The sequence below is a fragment of the Pleuronectes platessa genome, chromosome 7 (assembly GCF_947347685.1).
Source record: "Pleuronectes platessa chromosome 7, fPlePla1.1, whole genome shotgun sequence".
NCBI classification, from domain to species: domain Eukaryota; kingdom Metazoa; phylum Chordata; class Actinopteri; order Pleuronectiformes; family Pleuronectidae; genus Pleuronectes; species Pleuronectes platessa.
In genome coordinates, this window is record NC_070632.1 from 24,480,978 (window position 1) to 24,501,302 (window position 20,325).

The 20,325-nt window shown below is 40.9% G+C and overlaps 1 protein-coding gene across 1 annotated transcript; it reads left to right on the forward strand.

The window, feature by feature from the left end:
- Window positions 1–4,216: 4,216 nt before the first annotated feature.
- LOC128445120 (hyaluronidase-4) lies at window positions 4,217–20,045 on the forward strand. The gene is made up of 4 exons (XM_053427906.1): window positions 4,217–4,400; window positions 12,440–13,429; window positions 15,497–15,586; window positions 16,143–20,045. The coding sequence occupies exons 2-4, from the start codon at window positions 12,473–12,475 to the stop codon at window positions 16,641–16,643; spliced, it is 1,548 nt and encodes a 515-aa protein (XP_053283881.1). The 5' UTR covers window positions 4,217–4,400; window positions 12,440–12,472; the 3' UTR covers window positions 16,644–20,045.
- The last annotated feature ends 280 nt before the right edge of the window (window positions 20,046–20,325 follow it).

The window sequence follows — 20,325 nt, forward strand, 5'->3', positions numbered from 1 at the left end:
GGGTTGTGTGGGTTCAGGGTGGGCCGTTCATCCACAGAGGTGATGGAAACTAATCTGCAGGCAGGATCACAATGCCAGGCCAGAGGAATCCAAATACACTACCTACCCACCCACCACCACCAACACGCCACTTCACTCCACCCTCTGTGGGAATGTGGTTTCCTTTACACACACACACACACACACACACACACACACACACACACACACACACTCTTAGGTGTTATGAAATCAGGCTGTAGGTGTGTTTTTTCTGCAGTTAGCATTTATTAGAACATTTGTATGAGAACAGAGTGTGTATATGTGTTTGTATGGTTCATTGTGTCCATAAGTGTTTGTGCAATGTTCATTGGAACTGCTGACCTTGAGATCGAAACCTGAGCCTTTGTCTTTTCGTCTGAACCTTTTTGAAGAATCACAGTGCAGTTTTTTTTATGTTCAACACACACTGTTCAATATGCAAAACACGCTTTCAGCAGGTTTCTGCAGCCGCGGGTCCTGACAAAGCTTAAGTCAGCTTACTGTGGACAAGGGTAATGTTATTAGAACCTGGATAGACAAAAAACAACCAATCTATAATTTGACCATGCAGAGAGTGGACACAAAAAAAACTGAGACAATTAATTTATTCAGGAAATCTTGCAGTTTGAGGGAATTATAAGACCACTAGCCAAAAATATTGAATGCATAAAGAAAAACTAGAAATATCACACTGCGGTTGTGCCTCCAACAACCAGAACAGCTGCAGTCTACATCATTTTGTTTCCAAAGTCATTTACTGTGGGTCACATTGATCTTTGACCACTGAACTCCATTCATCTTTGAAGTGAAAACCGGTCAAATTGTGAAAAACATGAAATTCCCTGAAGGCAGACTTGAGATATTGTGTTAAAGAGGCTAAGAACATGTTGAGTAGGACGAACTTTTATTCAGTTCTTCGTTGAGTCCAGATGAACACTTATACCAAGGTAGAAGAAATTCAAGGCGTTCTTGAGATATCGCATTCACAGGGTAGAAAAATGGGTTTTGTGATAACCAGCAACTTTGATCTTTGGCTAAACATATAATAAGTATAGGGAAGAATGTGAACGTTTCGTTTTTTGCTTCGTTTTTGATATATTCACCTTCTAGCAGAAGTGACTTGTGACTTGTGACAGCACACTGTAAATGCAACAAATAAAAAATAAATAACACCTATAAAAGTAACAGCTCCAACTCCAAGAAATACTGGGTTTGCAAGTCAAACACACTCACTTTTTTATTGACCTTTTTAACCATTATCACCGAAAAGCTTTGGAACAATTGTTGTTCCCAAACTCTTTGGCTTGTGTCGCTCTTCTTATTGAAAACAGCTTTGGGTCATTCAGATAAAGTTGACATCCTCAGGGACCTGCTGCTCACAATCAGAAAACACACTTTGAACACGGATTACTTCTCCAAACACTGTTACGCATAATTCCAGTTCAAGTAATGACAACCCACAATCTGTCACAGCTGATGGAGACTCACATTAGTTGTCAGAACGTTCCAGGCAGATTCTACCTTCGGCCTGACGAGTGCTGAAACACACAAACTGTTTGTTTGTGTATGCTGTTCACAGTGTGTGCTGGAAGTGCTGCTCAGGGAGCAAATCAGAGAAACCTGCAAATGAGGCAGTAGAGAGAGAAGATCTGAAGGAATCGCTGATGACTGATTGTCCGGGAGAGAGGAAAAAATAACATCTGAGATTGGTTTATAGTAGGTGCTGATATAAAATAGCACAATGTAAGAATTTCTCACATGTACAGGGTCCCCCTACAGGTTGGAGGCATAATTCATGTTTTAATCACCATGGTAAATACAATTTGCTGTTCTTCTTATATCTATAAGTTTATACCGTCCTCTGAAGGCAGAAAGGATTGCCCCCCCCCCCCCCCCCCACCAATCAGCTGGAGATGAAGAACCAGGTTGTCATCTGTGCTGCTCATCTAGCAGCACCAAAAGTAGAAGCCATGGTGGCTCCTGTAGCCTCTTCAGTCTTTTGAGCCCTTTAAAACAAATAGTCCTAGCAAGTTAGAATTAGTCTAGACCGAAGATTAATGAGATTTGACAGATTACGAAAGAATTCGGAGTAGCTTTGTTTCAGAAATTTGTGACCTCACGCACATACAGGACTGCTGCATGGTAACACTCTCTGATGTTCAAAGCTCATGATGAATGAACACAGAGGATCTAAGATGTTAATAAACACAAGTTTTGCTGATGCCTTGAGGGAGTCAGGTTTCTCTTTTAATAATATGTTCTGCCGTAATCTAACAGGACTGTGTGCAATTAAACATACAAACTATGCTGCGTCTCGCTCTCTGCTAGATGAAAGTGCTGTTTAGTTGGATGACATATTTCTCATATGAAAACACACGGCTAACAAAAAGGGGAAATCCATGTGTATATTTAACGGAGGGACTTGCAGGGACCGGTTTCACTGTAACTTTTGTCTCCTTGGTTGTAAATATGCGTGGTTAACCACTGGAATCTCTGCTCCGGTTGGGTTCAAGTGCTGGGTCCACATGTAATGTCATTTAATCAGCACAGTGACACTCTGCTGCAATGGGAATACAAATTAAAGAAGAATACATGCATTCGAAAATACTAGTTAACTCAGCCTGATGATTTCCTGTTTTTTCTGCTCCACACATTTTCTCAGGGCTTGTTGAGGTTCTGTGTTTTTTACTTATTAAATTGTTCTAAAAGCGACATAGTGACACAGGGTTTCCCATTAGAGTCTTCAGAGAAAGAGGTCAGAGAAAGTACTGGTAAAAAAATACACCTTAGCATAAGTTTAGTCAGGAAGACTTTACCCCTATTCATTCAATCATAATTTTCTCACTCTCTCTTTGCTTATTAATTAATTAATTAATGGCCAATCAGATTCTGCCACAGTCTCTTCCAGCCAATCATGCGGCTGCTGTCAAACCTTAAATCCCTTCTCCTTTCTTCCGCAGTCAGCCATCATTCAGTGAGGCGTATAATCCACCTCCACCCCACCCTCCTTCAGTCTTCAGCAGAATCACCAAAGATTTATCTGGATCCTCAACCTCAACCAGTGTCTAGACCCCAGGGTGGATTCCTATACTAGGTTCTGCTTCATCCCCATCTAATCCTGATGACATCACATAGGGGTCTAAAACACTAAAAGACTCAGTGTGGATGTGAATAAATGTTAAAACGTTGAATCAAAGTCTCTCCTGATTGAAGTTCAGCTATTGGTGCAGATGACGCCACGCTAGATGCTTTATTTGTCAGTTACCTTCAAATTCCAAAACTACTTGTTAGAACAGGAGTTAAACCTGTTTCCTGGAATAACTGTATTCGTCCACTGTCAAACATATGAAGTCATCTACTGTTTATGTTGAACCTTCACGACTCAGAGTGGTGGTCCAAACGTGCTAGGGCACGGCATATCTTGTTTCATGGTCAAAATGCCTGTAGTTCAAATATGAACCATCAAGTTTTTTTTCAGTCAGAAAGTCAGGTATGGTAAAAAGAACAGAACAGAACATTTTGTGGTGGATGTAGACTTTTCACCAAGCAGGCTGGCGTTTGTATCGGGTTTCCTGCTTTGAATTTGTTAACTTGGTTTGGATTCCGCTCGTATAGAAAGCCCTGAAGGCCTGTGTTTCCAATCTTACATTTTCTTCATAAGTTACCCAGATATTTGTGTTTAGAAAAAAAACTAAAAACACTTCACACATTCATATTCACCAAATTGTAGATGAAAAATGCACTTTCCTGTCCTGGTTTCAATTTTAAAATGACATTAATGTTTTCCTGGATTCAGACTTGATTGTAGAAACATAAAGTTTTATCCTCACAGACACACACACACATCAGGAAAATTGTTGTTGACAACTGTGTGTTTACTTCTTACTTCCCCTCTGATCCTGATTGAATTGGATGAGTTGAGACTTTTCTTCCAGAGAGGATCAGACCTTAGAGGAGCTCAGCAAACTCACAGGGATTTAAAATGTCTCTCTCTCTCTCCCTCTCCCTCTCTCTCTCCCTCTCTCTCTCCCTCTCTCTCTCTCTCTCCCTCTCTCTCTCTCTCTCTCTCTCTCTCTCTCTCTCTCTCTCTCTCTCTCTCTCTCTCTCTCTCCCCCCCCCTCCCTTCTCTTGCCTGTGTGTCTCGCTGTCTCTCGTCACCCTCCCTCGCTGCACTCTAATCGCTGTGTTGTGGTCGCGAGGCTCTCTCCTCCCTCTGCTCTCCGCTCTGGGCTGTATATAAGTGTGTTTCACTGGCCTGTGTTTCACAGTGACAGACTGAATGCAGGCCTGATGGCTGTACAGCGCTGAGGTCCATCATGACCCCGGGAAAGAGGCCCCCTGCGGACTGCTAATTATCTGGTGATGTGCAGCATCTACAGGTGAGCTGTTCAAATCAGGGAGCAACTTTCACCCGTGGTTTCATAGTTTCATCTCTATCAGGCTAAAATTTGAAAATCAAGTTGCTCTGGAGTACCTTTTATTTTGCCGCACAAAGATTAAGATAAGGTGTGTTTTTAAACCCAGGGTTGCTGGAGCATGGATTTGAGCCACTGTTTTGGGTGATGCAGGAAAAGGGAAGAGGAGGAGAAAAGGGGAGGGCCCTGTCATGTCAGGAATGTTGGGTCACCCCTCACAACTCTCTCGTAGTGAAGAAAGGTTTTCTCATTTCGAAATTGGACACACGGGAGCACGCTATTCTTAAGTCTCAGTGGGTTAAGTGTTTTGCTAAGAAGGCTGAAAATCTTGGTTGAGTTTCAGTCATTTAGCAGATGCGCTGTCTCCCTACAGTAAATGGTGAGACATGCAGACAACACGGGAGGTCATGGTTTTCAAGGAACGTCAAAGAGAGCACAAGTTCATCAGAGGAGGCTATAAAAAGTCCCTCACTGTTTATGGGAGCGTGCTGTTTTCCAGTCTGCCCTCAGAGACAGAGTGTTAGAGTGTCTGAGGTTAAAGATCAAACGCTGAGCCGGGAGTCTTGATTAGCTGACAGGATTTCAGGACTGCTTTAAGCTCCACGCTGAAGTGAGATGCGGAAAGATCTTTACTGTCTAAAGCCACTCAATAAGATACTCATTCACAACGGAGCCAGATCAACATGTCAAATCTAGAGTAGCTGATTTGTTCAGCTAATTGTGGAAAAAGTATTGCAATCATCCGAGGTACAAATATTGATGTTACGAAATAATCCGTTCTCCAAATTTAACTTTCAAAGTCAAACTACTCATAATGCAGAAGGAGGTTTTTGAAAGTGTTAAATTATGGGCTACCACAGTGCTGAAATATATATTTTCTTATATGCACAAAGTGATAATTTGTGGGAAAACAGTGGCTTTCATGTTTTACACTAAATACATGGTTGGTTTAAGGAGGAAGTTATAAAAAATGTCTGGGCATGTTAGCGTGTATGTGTTTGTTGGTTGACAAAATTTTACCAAAATGGCATTTGCCTAAAAAATAATGAATAGAGCATACATCTATTTCTCATCTCTAATGTTGTATAGATACAAATTGAATACATAGTTTCATTCCTGAAATCGGTCTTATACCTGAGCCAATAGTGAGCAGATCATGAAATCATCATCCCCCTTGAAAAACCATTAATTATTCCCTAAAAGTTTGAAAAATGTGAAAAGACTAAAAGCCTTGCATCTTTAAAGTGATAAACAAATTTTTGATCGGTACCTTTGTCCTGAATTGAATGGTTTTCCAGTGTTTCCCATAAATGATCTAGACTATGGCGGCCCGCCGTATCGTAATTTGTCCTGAGCAGTTTTATAAATAACCAAATTTATTTTACACTTCTCATTACCAGAGATTTTAATCTTGGTGTATGCAGCGAACATTGCTGCGTGCTTGCTCACGCTGTTGGGCTACTGCATGTTAGTACTATGGTCCATAACGTTTTTACCATAAACACAGACAGTCAGACCTCATAGTCTCAGCTGCAGTTGTGGCATCAATGCAGTTCTTTCAATTACAAGAGTATTTGTCTTTAACTCTTTAGTTTTGTATCTGCCACTCAGAATCTGTTGTGCGTGAGAGTGACCTTTGTGCGCATGTTTGACAGGAGGACACCATAGACTGAAGAAGTTCTGTGGAAACACTGGGTTTGTTTCTTGACCACCAAGTTCATGGAAATCTGCTCAGTAGCCTCTGCGTAATCTTACTGACAAATAAACAGCTGGGAAAGAGCTACTTGGTACAGCTACTAAAACGAAGATCCTAAGACTCTCAAGATGCTCTTGTTTTTATCAGATTCTGGCTAGAGTCTTTTTCTGCCTTCCTTTCTTTATTTTTGATCTATTCATTGTCTTCTCTCTGTTTCATGAGATCATCCATCTGTTTTCTCCATTTGACAAATCCACCCCAAACAGAGTGATTTCTGGAGCTGGATTAACTTTGGCTCAACCGAGTGGAAAGATTTCTGCCTTGGTGGTTCCCGCTCTTCGGCTTTTGTTTGTGAGGAACATGAATCACGACCACATTCAGAATACCACCAGGAATATTTGTTAGAATATGCCTCTCTTCGCTCTGGTTAACATGGTGCAACCAGCTTTGTGTGTGATTCATGGAAAGTCCTGATTCAGAGTCGTGTTACAGTTTGGAGGATTTTCATGGTCTGTTTTCAACTGAAGCATTGCATGGGCCCCTCTGTGTGTTGAGGCCTCTACTGGTCTGGTGAAACTGTTGAAAAGAATCTTAAATACATGATCATTAGGCTCTTGATGTGCTGTTTGCTCTGATGAAACTTATTTCTGGTTGTTGTTTTTTAGCTCCAAAACAGCACCTTGTAAAACGCTGATAGAAATTAAGACCTAGGGGATTAAATGAAATAAACTGTGAATAGATAAATCACTGCGGCTCTGGTGTCATGAAACAGATTCAGTGTTGGTTTTGTCCAAATCCACAGAGTCATTTTTGTGACTCCAGTTGCTCAACAGCGTTCAGTCGTCTCTGTGCTGCTGCTGACTCGCTCGCTCTGTTGAGCTGGCACGTTTAGCCCAGAATGGTCTTCAGCTTACGGGAAATGCTGTTCGTTAAAGGCTGCTAAAAAATGACTTTGGATTATTCCACTGCAGCGTGAAATGTTCATTACTGTCATGCCATTTGAAGCTCAACACATTCGCAATCAGCCTGTGTAAATAGTGATGTGACTTGGTGTTGGAACATATTTACATGACAGATGGCTTATGTGACAAAATCTGGTATTTTGGCGTCTGGCCTTCAGCCCGGCATCAGGGGTTCGGCTCGATTCCCACACATCAAACCCAGCGAGTGCCTCTTCCTCTCCTGGCATCTCTGAATGTGCGCAGTGTTCTCATCTTTCTATCCTCTCAGAAGTGCCTCCATCACACTGTCAGCTTCATTTACCCCAGAGTTCAAAAAGCTTTCTTTGGTACCAAGTCCTTGGTGAAATGAGACCCTGCGAGGTTGCTGATGTTGTTGAGGTCATGCAGCGGTGCTCAGAGCCATGCACCAACAATAAAAACTGTCTTTACTTCAATCCTCGTTTGAAAACACAGATAGGACATCATACTCGGAGCTTCTATAAGCTGTGCAGGTGTGCCATAATTCCTCCCTCTTATTTTCCTCTTGACCTTTGGCCTGCGTCATCTTCTGGTTCATGGATGCTGCTGAGAGGCCGACCAACCCTCTGAGGCTCGATTTCACCCAAGTTTTCCGGTAGAGAATATGAAAATTAGACGTTCTCGCTTTTTTCTCCATGTATTTGCTGAATGAGTGGAGCCATTCCACAAGAACCACAGACGTCAACAAACTCTTATCTTAATCGATGCCAGACCGACCCACGGCTCCAAGCCCCTCTGGATAGATAATTCACGTCGACAAACTTTAAACATGAGCTTGAGTGTGTTTAATCTGAGGCTGCTCCCTCCAGCTTTTATCATGATAAGAAACATCAACTGAAGCACATGAAGGTTTTGGTCCAGTGCAGTCTTTCTGGTTGACCCAGACTGTGGTCACAAGTTTCTTTTGTTTTTTATGTGCCTATGATTACATTTAAATTGCCTGACAATCAGACCATCTATACAGTTTGGGAGAGTGTGGTTCCCCGAAACATAACAGCACTGGCTCTGTTTTCACGCACTGTGTTTTGGGGCTGCAACAATACGTTGGTCAATCAGTTAGTCTTAAGAGAAAATGACTCTGCAGCTGCTTGATAATTCATAAATAATTTCAATCCTCCCTGATTGTTGGACTTTTAGTCAGATATATCAAATCAATCTATTTGAATTGAAATGGAAATTGAATAGATAAAGTGCAAATGTGTGCTGCACAGGTAATAATGGATAGGTACAATGTCCCCCATGGTTACTGTTTTATTCACATTTTATATGAAGAATCATGACCCAGCAGTATGACATACAATACAACTCTAGACTGTGCGTCATACTGTACGTATTATGGCCTTCTTGTAGACTATTGATCAGTACTGAACTGTAAACTGCAGCTGTAATAACTAGCTACTGACCAAGTAAATCACATCACTGGCAAACAGTGTAAGATTTGAATGATACTATACAGACAGAAGTACAGTAGAATGTTCTGATTCAATGATCAAGTGTGATTTGCTTGCGGAAAGCAGAGTTAACATACATCAATGATTGGGAATAAATTGGAAACTGATTTGCAACAAAGTATCAGACTTTCTGCATCATCTCATGCACCAACATTCATCGCTGATGTCTTATTAACCCATGACCAGAATCTTTCTTCAATTTTAAACTAGCTTTTGTTGCCTAAACGTTGTCAAACCATAGGAGACGGATCAGAAAAGGTTAACATTAAATGTCTTTAATGTTTTGTAAGAGGCTTACCAGCAAGATTATAAAAGTAAGGCAGAAAACATAATTGGGGCCCGAGCACCGACAGTGCGAAGGTTATTCAGCTATTCAGGCTTGAACATACTGAACCATAAGTCGCAGGCGCATCAGGCCTGATGAAAATGTACGTATTTTGGAGTAATTCAAAATAAAGTTGTCTGGTGGGAAAAGTCGGCTTCCAACAGTTGTCATTCAGTGCTTTAGGGGTGTAGCTTTGAAAAGCGGGTTGATGGGAGGAGGTGAGATGTGTAAGTTGCATTTTTTTTTTGTATGTGTCGGCTACTCTTGCTTTCTTTTATAGGATTGCCAACCCTGGCTTTAAAGCACACATGTAGCAGCTGTGTGAAATAGTCTTAAAATCTTGCAGATTGTACAAACAATTATCACAAAGTGTCTCTTTTCAAGTTCTTTCAAACGCCTGTTCAGATAATTTCATACTTGAATAAACTAGAATTTTAAGCTTTTCAGAGGAGCACAACCCATGTGTACAAATCAATGTTGCATAATGATAGTTAACCGTAAACAGTGGTCTTTGATGGTGTCCAGGCAGCCAGCGTAGTATTTTTCAGGTTTGGGATTTCAAGCTCAATCAGAAAAATCATGGGGAATCAACCTAAAAAGAGAAATAAAACACGTTTATGACCTCAGTTAGAGAAGTAAAACAGGCTAAAAGCAAGTTAAATAATGGTCATAATCAGAAACATTCCTATCATCAAATCATGTCGGCTTTTCTCTCTGCCAGGCTTCATATGGAAGCAGTTTCAGCTCAAACAGAGGACCATTAAGCAGCCATACATGCATACATTTACACTGCAGAACATTCTCAGGGAAGGCTGCAGTCAAATTATTTCCAAACCAGCAGGAAGAGACTGGCAGGAACATAAAGAGAGGAAAAGACTTTGATTCCAAACCGACATAACTCTGAGAGGGAAAAAAGGAACAAATAACATTTAAAGAACCAAATCTGTAGAGTAGTTTAAGAGTTCTAGAATGATGGAACATTTTCTCTAATCCTTCTGTCATCCAGAGCTACAAATTGTGTACATTGAACTGATGAGATTGTATTTTCATCAGAGGAGGTGTAAAATATAATATGATCTTTATTTAAACGGTTTCAGCTGCTACCAAGTAACTAGAACAGCCGAGACACCTTTTAAAAACATTCTTCTTTGTAACACTAATGGCATCTTATGTTAACGTTTAAAAAAACATGAATATAAGTTGTGAAATAATTTTGCAGATAAACAAATGGAGCATGCTATAATTAGTTGTCTTTAGTTGATTTGACTCTTTGTGAATATTTTGTAACTTTTGACAGATCCTTTCAAACAAGAAAAACAAGCAGACACTTCATACTCTGCTCTAGAACGTATGGTCCATTCAGTAATTCAAACAAGTTAGCATACACGCTATCTTTAAGATGGCAATGGGTTAAATGCATTAAATGCTTTAAGTGAAGCTTAAGAGTCCCTGTTAACACAGTAGCATGTTTTTTAATTTTAATAACAGTTTGACTTAAAATGTCCTAGATCGTTGAAAAATGTTTAAGGTGTAATGTGACTGGGTGAGGTGTTCAGCACACAGAGTGCACACATAGGATGAAGGCTGGGGCAGGGAAGAATATTTACAGGCGCACGGATGCTCCTAAAGGGAATTGAAACATTAGATGAGAAAACTGACAAAGAGGAGTTAGAAAACAAGGAGGCAGGGATCAGTGGCCACGGGGTCCGGCAACAACAAGTCCAAAGTCCACAAAGCCAAAAATATTGAAACTTTTAGGAGTGATCATAATCCAAATAATGTCCCAACGCGAGACAGACTTTTAAAGCTATAAAAGAAATGTTGTGAAAGTCAGGGAATACAAAATCAACACTTGGTTTGTGGGGTAAAAATTCAACTCTTGAATTTCCCTCAGTGACAAAGAAAGAAACCAGGCTGAACACATTTAAGTGCAGAAATCAGACTTCTGATTTGTGTGTCTGCTGCTCGGCGACTGGATGTTTGGTTCCGACTGGATGTTTGGTTCCGACTGGATGTTTGGTTCTGACTGGATGTTTGGTTCTGACTGGATGTTTGGTTCCGACTGGATGTTTGGTTCCAGCAGCTGGATGTGCGACGCAGAGACACAGCAAACAGGGAACCTCACTGAGACATTTGGCAGGAAGGCCTGTCATTGTGGCCTGAGGCTTCAGCTCTGGTCACAGGGAGACTAGCTGTGGACAGGAACGCAGCGGTCTGTACAGCTGAAGTCCTCGTTCCAGTCACTGGGTGTCAACTGATTTCCCCTTTGTGACCTCTGACCCCTGTTAGCCATGGAAATTATCAAAAAAATATTTAGAGCGAGTCTCTGAGGACAGCACTGATCGGGAGATTCAAATGTTTAAATTAAACAATCATTTACCAATCAATCAATCAATCAATCTATCTATCTATCTATCTATCTATCTATCTATCTATCTATCTATCTATCTATCTATCTATCTATCTATCTATCTATCTATCTATCTATCTATCTATCTATCTATCTATCTATCTATCTATCTATCTATCTATCTATCTATCTATCTATCTATCTATCTATCTATCTATCTATCTATCTATCTATCATTACTACACAAGGTTGTGCAGTCTGTTAGGATGCTAAATACATCCCAGCCACTTTTCACAGGCTTAAGGATGGAAACCCACCTCAGCTCATCAAATGTTACAAGCAAATGCTAACGTTTTCATGAACTGCGTAAAAGATGTTTATTTGCATGGCAGACGTTGTGTGGGACCAGTTTGAGGTACATTTAGAGGAGTCGCTGAGCTCATCATAAACTCGACTATAAACTCAGTGAACAAAAAAAATCCAATACAGTTAGAAAGTATGAGGAAGTTGATGGAACTTCCACCTGATACTGTACAATAGGGAGATATGTTTCCATCCAACATAATTTATGTTTTTGCACATTAAAAACATTACAAATTACCAATAAAAAACCCGCTTATACTGAGAAATGATATTTGTCTTAATGAACATGAGAGGGTTACAATTTTCTTTTTACTAAATATGTCAAAATTGTGTTGAAATACATCGCAATATTAACATAATCACTTATTAAAGAATTAATCTTTTATTTACTTTCAGAAATTTTCAGACACTAAACTGGTATCAGATATTGGACGCTGTTCAAACACTGTCTGCTCTCTCTGGACCGGATGGGTGGAGCAGACTGACATAATTATTGACATTGGCATTACCAAATATCTGAAGCTCATCTCCATTTGTACAACTTAAAGGTTTAGTGTGTAAGATTTAGATGAAAGTGATCTATTGGTAGAAATTTAATATAAAAAAAACTTTGTTATGTTGTGTGATTGTCCAATTTGCAAGAATTGTTTTATTTACCCTACAATGGGTCCCTTAGAGGCCATGCTTTGTTTACGGTAAACTAGACTGGACAAACTCAACACCATTTCAGTTTCTATGACAACTGAAGGTTGGGAATACTCAGTTATACCAGTTTGATCAATCAAATATTTACTTTTATCCCCCTTGTGTTTCCATCCCTCCATCTCCCTCTCTTTAGGATGATTGACAGCTGCTCCTCCTGAACCCAAGAATGCCTGTGGTGCCAGTGGGCGGGACATCCTCCTCCCACCCTGTTGTACCTGTTGGCCTCACCTGCTCGTGGCTGCTTCTGCTCTTTCACGTTACCTTTGGTCAGAAACCTGCCAAACTGCCCTTGATCAATCGGAAGCCCTTCATCGCGGCCTGGAACGCCCCTCTCGACATGTGCACCATCAAGTACAATGTCACCACCAACCTTGACCGTCTTTTCCACATCCACGGGAGCCCACGTGCTGGTTGGACAGGCCAGAATGTCACCATTTTCTATGCCAACCGGCTGGGCAACTACCCTTACTACACCCCGCACGGCGACCCTGTGCATGGCGGCCTGCCACAGAACTGCAGCCTGGACATGCACCTGCTGAAGGCCTACCAGGACATCAACCACTTCATCCCTGCAGAGGACTTCCGGGGCCTGGCTGTCATCGACTGGGAGTACTGGCGGCCTCAGTGGAGCCGTAACTGGCACAAAAAGGACATCTACCGGCAAAAGTCTCGGGAGCTGACCGCCAAGGCTTACGTCAATGTGTCGGCGGCGCAGGTGGAGGAGCTGGCACGGCGGAGGTTTGAGAAAAGTGCCAGGGCATTCATGCAGAGGACTATTCAGCTGGGGACACGCCTTCGCCCCAATGGGCTCTGGGGTTTCTACCTCTACCCTGACTGCCACAACTACAACATGCATGATCAGAACTACACAGGCTTCTGCCCCCTGATGGAGAGCATGAGGAATGACGAGCTGGGATGGTTGTGGAACAGCAGCACAGCGCTCTTTCCCTCGGTGGCAATCAGGAAAAGTCACTCTAACAGTATCGGCAACCTTCACTTCTCCCAGCACAGGATCAGAGAGTCGCTCCGTGTTGCCTCGCTCACCTCGAAGGAGTATGACCTCCCCACATACGTGTACCTCAGGCTGGGATACCGGGATGAGGCCATGGCCTTCCTCACCGCAGTAAGATACATGGTTTACAACGGAATTAAGTATGAGCAAAATGTAGATTGGACATTTACAACTCTTCTGATGAACAAAAGAATAGTTAATTTCCCAAACAATGTGTTTCAATTAAGAGATTTCCCCCTCATTTGTTCAAACCCAGTGAAGTTTAAAGGTTCCACATGACAAAGGATGATCTACTTTCCCTGTCATGTGACTCAAAATCCAGTTTAGATTATTCCGAGCCAATCGACTTATCCTATTCGTGAATTAAAAAAGTGAGCTTACATGCACTGTTCACGGTGTCATGGTGTTAGAGTGTTACTGTGCCTGGACAGGACTGAAAGGTTGGACCTCTTCATGTGTCTAATATCTCAGTTGTTTGGTTTTTAAATGAGTAATAAATGAGTATTTCAGGCCACTATGATGTGTTTATAAGTGTAGTGTATATGCAGCACAAAAAAACACCTTTCAATGTGTGGTATCTCTTTGAACATCTGAAATCATAGTCTTTTACTGTATTTACTTGTTTTTGTTGTAAACAAACAAAAATCGACCAACTTGACTCACAGTCAACTAATGACAGTATAGCAGATGTACAAAATAACATGGATGTGGCCTGAAATAGAATTCACAGGCTAACAAGAGTTAGTTTTTTAAGACTTTCAAATTTGAACAGTTAGGATTTGGAGCAGATTTAGCATCAGAAAGAACAGTGACTGCACAGGGGGGAACAGCGCAGACTTGGATGAAAACTAAATCTAGAATGAGCGACTAAAGCGATTTCAAAGAATGTTGGACGGTGTTACAAGACTGTGTATGTTCCTGTCAGTTCAAACTGAAATATCTCCTCAAGTGACAATGAGAATAAAGTCTGGGTTTAAATAGGCACAAGGAGCTGTTTCTGTGTTTGAGCCGTCATGCAATCATTTTAACTCCAGATATATGGTTAACTTTGTTTTAAATCAACCAGGGACTGAAGATACTTGCATAAGAAATTCATATTTAATAAGATAACATTGTAAAAATTTGTACTGATTCATCCAAATTATTAACTTCCAATGATTTACTCATTTATTTGTGTTTACACATCATTAGAATGAACTACAACGAAAATTATAAACTGTGATCCAGGACTCTCAACCAGTTATTTGTTGGCTCTTGGTAAAGGTCCAGAGTCCTAAGAAGGAAGTCTAAACCTATAATACAGGTTATCACACAGAAATCAATAAACTAAGTAACAATAGAAAACTCTTAAACTGTTACTTCCCACTCTTCACTTTGAAATATTAGGTTCAGTTGATTTATTATCACTGTTGTATTCAACCCTTGAGATTTGTTTTCATTTTGAGATGACTATCCTGACGAGAACCTTCATAGGCCACAACCAATCTAAAGCATTTCATACAAAGATGCTCATTAAAGACATATCGGTAAATAAATCTCTCCTGGCAGCAGGACGTCCATACTGACAGTGAACAGCCTGAAGTTACATACTGCCATCTTGTGGAGATGCACAGAAAAAATGACCTTAGAGTCACAAATACAAACCGTTTTGTTGTGGTTTCATTTTATACCTAAATTCTTCACAGCCAACCAGATATTTATACAAGCCATACAGCCTCAGTGCTCTACACACTGTGTGAGCAGTGTTTTAAATAAGTTTTGAAATATCTGTGTTGAAATATTTGAGTCATTAGCTAAGTTGTTTCTTCACTTGACCTTGAAAATTATTTGCAGCGCCTCCTGATGGCTCTTTGCTCCATGATTTTTCACACTGGTCAAATACATTTATGTAGTTGTTTTTCTGATCAGAATTCAGATAGCTGTGTCTTCTTGAATTAAGTACATTAAATAAAAACTATAAATTGTATACTGTTCTGTGAACGATGTGACAATAAACAGCAGTATGTCATGTCAGCGTCATGTCATAAGCGGTCCCATCATGTTATAATTATTCATGAATCCAATATCTCCCTTGTATATTCACTGCGCATGTGTCATTGCAGTATGTTCGATATTCAACGTGTGTCAGTGTGTTCATGAGTTGTGACCTCTGCACTTGCTCTTTGTGTCTTCCTGCAGAAAGACTTGATCCACACCATCGGGGAGAGTGCTGCTCTGGGTGCTGCGGGATTTGTCATTTGGGGCGACCTGAACTTGACCTCATCCAGGGTGGGTGTCCTCTTTTTCTAATCATTCTCCTACTTTCACGTCCAAAAAATAAATGCTCATGGGTCACAGACGGAGAACATCCTCCAAAATATCTGTCCAAGCTAATGACAGACATTATCGAAAAAGGTAATTTGTGCTGTTTGGGTAGAGGTCCGTCTCCTATTGGAACCTTTTGTGCTGTTGAGTCCTTTGAAGTCTAAATTTGTATTTTTCCGTGATAAACAATTTCTTCTCAGGGGCCTTGATTTGTTTTTAAATCCAGACAAACCGCCTCTGTGAATAGTCAGACAATAGGATGTTGACATTGTGTGGCCGCTGTGTGTTTGACATTTGGAAAAGTATAATGCATGGATGTTTTGGCTCGCTGTGATCCTGTCTGCATGAAAGGAGAAGACTGGAATTAGAGCTGTATAATCTATTTATGATCTATCGTTCAACCATCATAATCTTGGAACACTTTTACTCACTAGGGGGCCAAATATCTGTCGACCTCCACATCACACAAACCAACGCACATATTGCATCATGTTTGTTCTGTCTTTTTTTGTCTCCACAGTCGAACTGCTCCAAAGTGAAGACATTCCTGAGCTACCGCCTGGGTAAGTACATCATGAACGTGACGCGAGCAGCTGAGGTCTGCAGCGACTTCTTGTGCCAGAGCAACGGCCGCTGCGTCCGACGGGACCCCCGCGCCCGCCATTATCTCCACCTGAGCGCCAAAAGCTACAAAATCAGTTCCTCTAGCAATGTGGAGTTCGCTGTCACCGGGTGGCACTCTCAACACGACCTGCAGCTGCTGACGGACAGGTTTCGCTGTCACTGCTACGAAGGTCACGAGGGCGAAACCTGCGAAAGCATCAACAAAGTGAAGGAGGACGATGGGCCGTGGAGGGAGGGGGAGGAGGACGAGCAGGAGAGGAGGAGGACAGAGTGGGAGTTCGAGCAGGATGAACAACGGGAAATAGGGGAGAGTGCGGCGCCCCCAGGTGGCTTCAGCCTTCACGTCATGTTGCTGCTGCTCCTGTTAAACTTAGTGTTTGTTAAGACAGTCGTATGATGCATTCTGACAAAAGGAGGAGTCATTTCTCAAGCTGAGTAAAGACGTTACTTTTCCATAATCACGATGTCCGACCAAGTAAGTGAGGAAATGACTAAGTACTAATTCCGCCTAATCATTTAGTCTTAAAAATGTCAAACAACACAGTAAGGCTGCATGTTATCATGCTAATAATAACAATGGCAACAGCTAATTCTCAGCAGCAACATGTTAACCATGTTCACAATGGTATTTTGGCATGTTAGCATGTTCAAATTTGCTAACTTAGTCACTTTTGCAGGTATTTTGCCATTAAAAAAGTATTGAACAAAAGAAGAAAATCTACCTGTTAATGGCGCTAAAGGTTCAGGGATCACCAAAGTGATCCTAATGAGGGACATGCAAATCTGGACTATATTTCCTAGCAGAACATGCAAAAGCTGTTTTTGATTTGTCACTAAAAGCCAGAAACATCAAACCAAAAGGCAGGGATCACCAAAGTCATTAGGATTCATCAAATAAGGACCGTTAATGTCTGCACTAAACTTAAAGGCAAATAATCATGTAGCCCATAGTATCTGCACCAAACCAAGCTAATGGGATGTTGGCTGTGGCTTTGTACTGTATCTACCAGACAGACATGACTGTGTGTTCAGTCTTCTAACTGTGTGAAAGAGTGTATTTCTGAAATGTAAGAAGAGTTCCTTCAAACCAATGGTTAAAGGTGGTTAGTGTGAAATGAATGTTGAAAAATGACAAATGTGTAACAATAACCACTTCCTTATAATGGAGTGTGTGATGGCACAGAGGTTTGGCGCGTTGACAGATGAAGGTTTGGTTGATTGTGTCACTCACTGTTCAACTAAACTGTCATCTGAATGTTGCAGCAGTTTCTGCAACAACCTGCACTTCATCTTTAGCCGACAACTGCATCAGTTTTTCGAGGAATGTTAATCAGTAGATATATAAATATAGAGCTGTGGTTTATTAAAGTGTGGCATGAGTCACATACAGCAAAATAAATGTTTGACATGATGATTCAGCGTCGCTGCAGAGCTGAGGAATGGGATCAGAGGGATCCATTTTTTTTACTTTGAAATAACTTTGCGAGGCAGCTGGATTGCTTGCAAAATCCATCTTATTCAGAACCACAGTGGTTCGTACCAATCTGCATTCTATGAGGGGGGAACTACTGGCAGCTACAGGCATGTCTTAGGTGTATGGCAATAGCAAGAAACAACTGTTCATTAACAACAATGGCAGCTCCCAAAGGGGGTAGGCCGAGGCTGCTATAGCATTAGTTATATATGATTTTGAGAGTATTTCTTCATTGAAAGATGAAGAAGGGTACTGAGGGTTTTTGTGATGAATCAAACTAGACTCAAAAACCGTGATAGATGGCGAAAGATGTAAAATGATTCATCCACTCACCAGCCAAGATCTACTTGAAAGTGTTGCGTGCCCTTTTCCAGACAAATTTCAAATGAAGGTTTCTCACATGAATCTGTGCAACCAACCATTTGATGTGCCTTCTTTTAAATGGTTCGTGGTATATTTTTGAAGACATTTATTGCTGATATGAAACCTTTTTATTTCCTCAACAATACGCTGTTATTTCACTTGTTATTAAATACATACAATGTTTTAGTACTGTTGCTTACTCTATACTCTTGAACTGCTCAGATCAGGAAACGCCACATATTTGAGCCTGTGTGGGACATGGCGTGCACATGTTATAGGTAATAATAATCAGTATAACTGTATTTTCTTTTCATTTTTGTTGGTTTTGTTACTCAAAACCAAACCCAAGATATTGTGCAGAAGTTACTATATCATAGTCTGGAAGAATGGGATCAACAGGTTGGGTCAGGTTTGGGATTTTCATTCATCCCATAGTGGCTGCACGGCTACTGTCTCTTATTATTCATTCTTATTCAAACTGACAAGGACCTGAGAAAAACAGTTCTCCCTAGTTTGTTGATGGCTCCAGTTTTGATCTGACTCCTTCTCTATCCCTGAAACAGCTGTGAAACCTGAGGATCTAACTGCACCAGACGGAACAGCCATTCACCATTTCACTTCACTATCACATTTGTCTCAAGGGCTGCAGTCAGCGTTTATCGGTGGCAGCCTGCATACTAGAAGCACAGCAATCTGCTGACAAAAGATTTTTAGAGAGAATGAAAGACAGTTGCTCAAATGCTAAAATGAGTAGTTGTTAACTTGAAAAGGACCTTCTGCTGGTTGCATTATGATTAGTGCCTGTCGGGTCATTGTCAGAATGTGTGTGAGTGGCGACGAGTTATAGTGCCCCCAAAAAAAATCATGGAAAACCTAAAACTCTACGATCCATGGTTTGAGTGGGTTAGAATAAAATAAGTGCAGCTCCCAATTCTCCAATTTGACAAACTAGGATGCTGAAATATTACTATATATTTCCCAGCTTGCATTTGACCACTGTGTGTGTTCACAGAGTTCGTGGAGTGTATTTTAGAGGCAGCATGATTCATTATAGAAAGTCAATGGAAAGACACAATTAGATGCACATTTCCCACAAGGACAAGAGGAAGAAGAGAGACTAGGGGGACCATACTGCACAGCGCTATGTTCCACAAAGCTCCTGCATTCATAAGAAATAGCTGCCATGCTCTGCTTAAAAAGAAGGTTGAGTTACAGTAGGTGTTTGACACAAAGTTTTCAGATTGACCTAGAGTTCTGTATTACTGTTGAACCTGCTGGAACTAATTCTGGCAGTTGAAGTTTTGAATATCAGTCTGTTACAGACTTCTTATAGGAGATCATACTGACTCTCCAAAGTTACATAGAGCAAGGACAGATGTTCAGGGAGAGGAGTGGGACTGAAACAGGAAAAAATGTCTCTATATCCAAGTCAGTGAACCGTCAAACTCATTTGAAGTTGCTATTTTAAGGTTGAGAAAGTTCATGCCCTGTAAAACATTTTGTGTCTTTCCATTGACCTTACATACAAAATTCAATTTTGCACTCAGTCAGAAACAGTATTAGCTGTGTCTCCATCCATTTTTGTCCAATCCAAATTGAATCACAGACCACAGATCTGAATCATTTAAACTCAAACCAGACCCAGAACAGAGGTGGCCCTGAATCTTGGTTTTGGTCATTTCACCCAAAACACAATAAATTAAGGTTGAGTTTGTTTGAAGTGAAACATGTAGCATCTGGCACGACTCTCTGTGACATTGATCCTGGTTTATAATTAACCGTTATTTTCATCTCAAACAAGCCTCTCATCATGATGCTGTAACTGTTTCATTTGCGGTTTTTTGTTTTTGTTTTAGTTTTTTCCCTTAAGATTGTAAACCAAATATGCACCATGGACTATGCAACACATGAAAAATGTTACCTGAATGTAAATGCACTAAAAATAAAGACTTCTCTTCAGTACCTCTATTTTCTCTGTTTTATCTGTGCATATACATTTCTTGGGAGCTGTTGCTGGCCATGTTCAGACGATCAAAGCAACCATCTCCACTTTGTGCAACATTTGCATACTGTGCATGATGAGCCTTAAATATTCACAGGGCTACAAGTATGGATGCAGACTTTCATTTGATTGCTCTTTCTTCTTTGTAAAATACATCCTAAGGTGGAAATAGTCACTCTACTCTTTTCAAAGCAACAAACCGCAAACATGAATCATACATGAGCTGTGTGGTCCCAACAC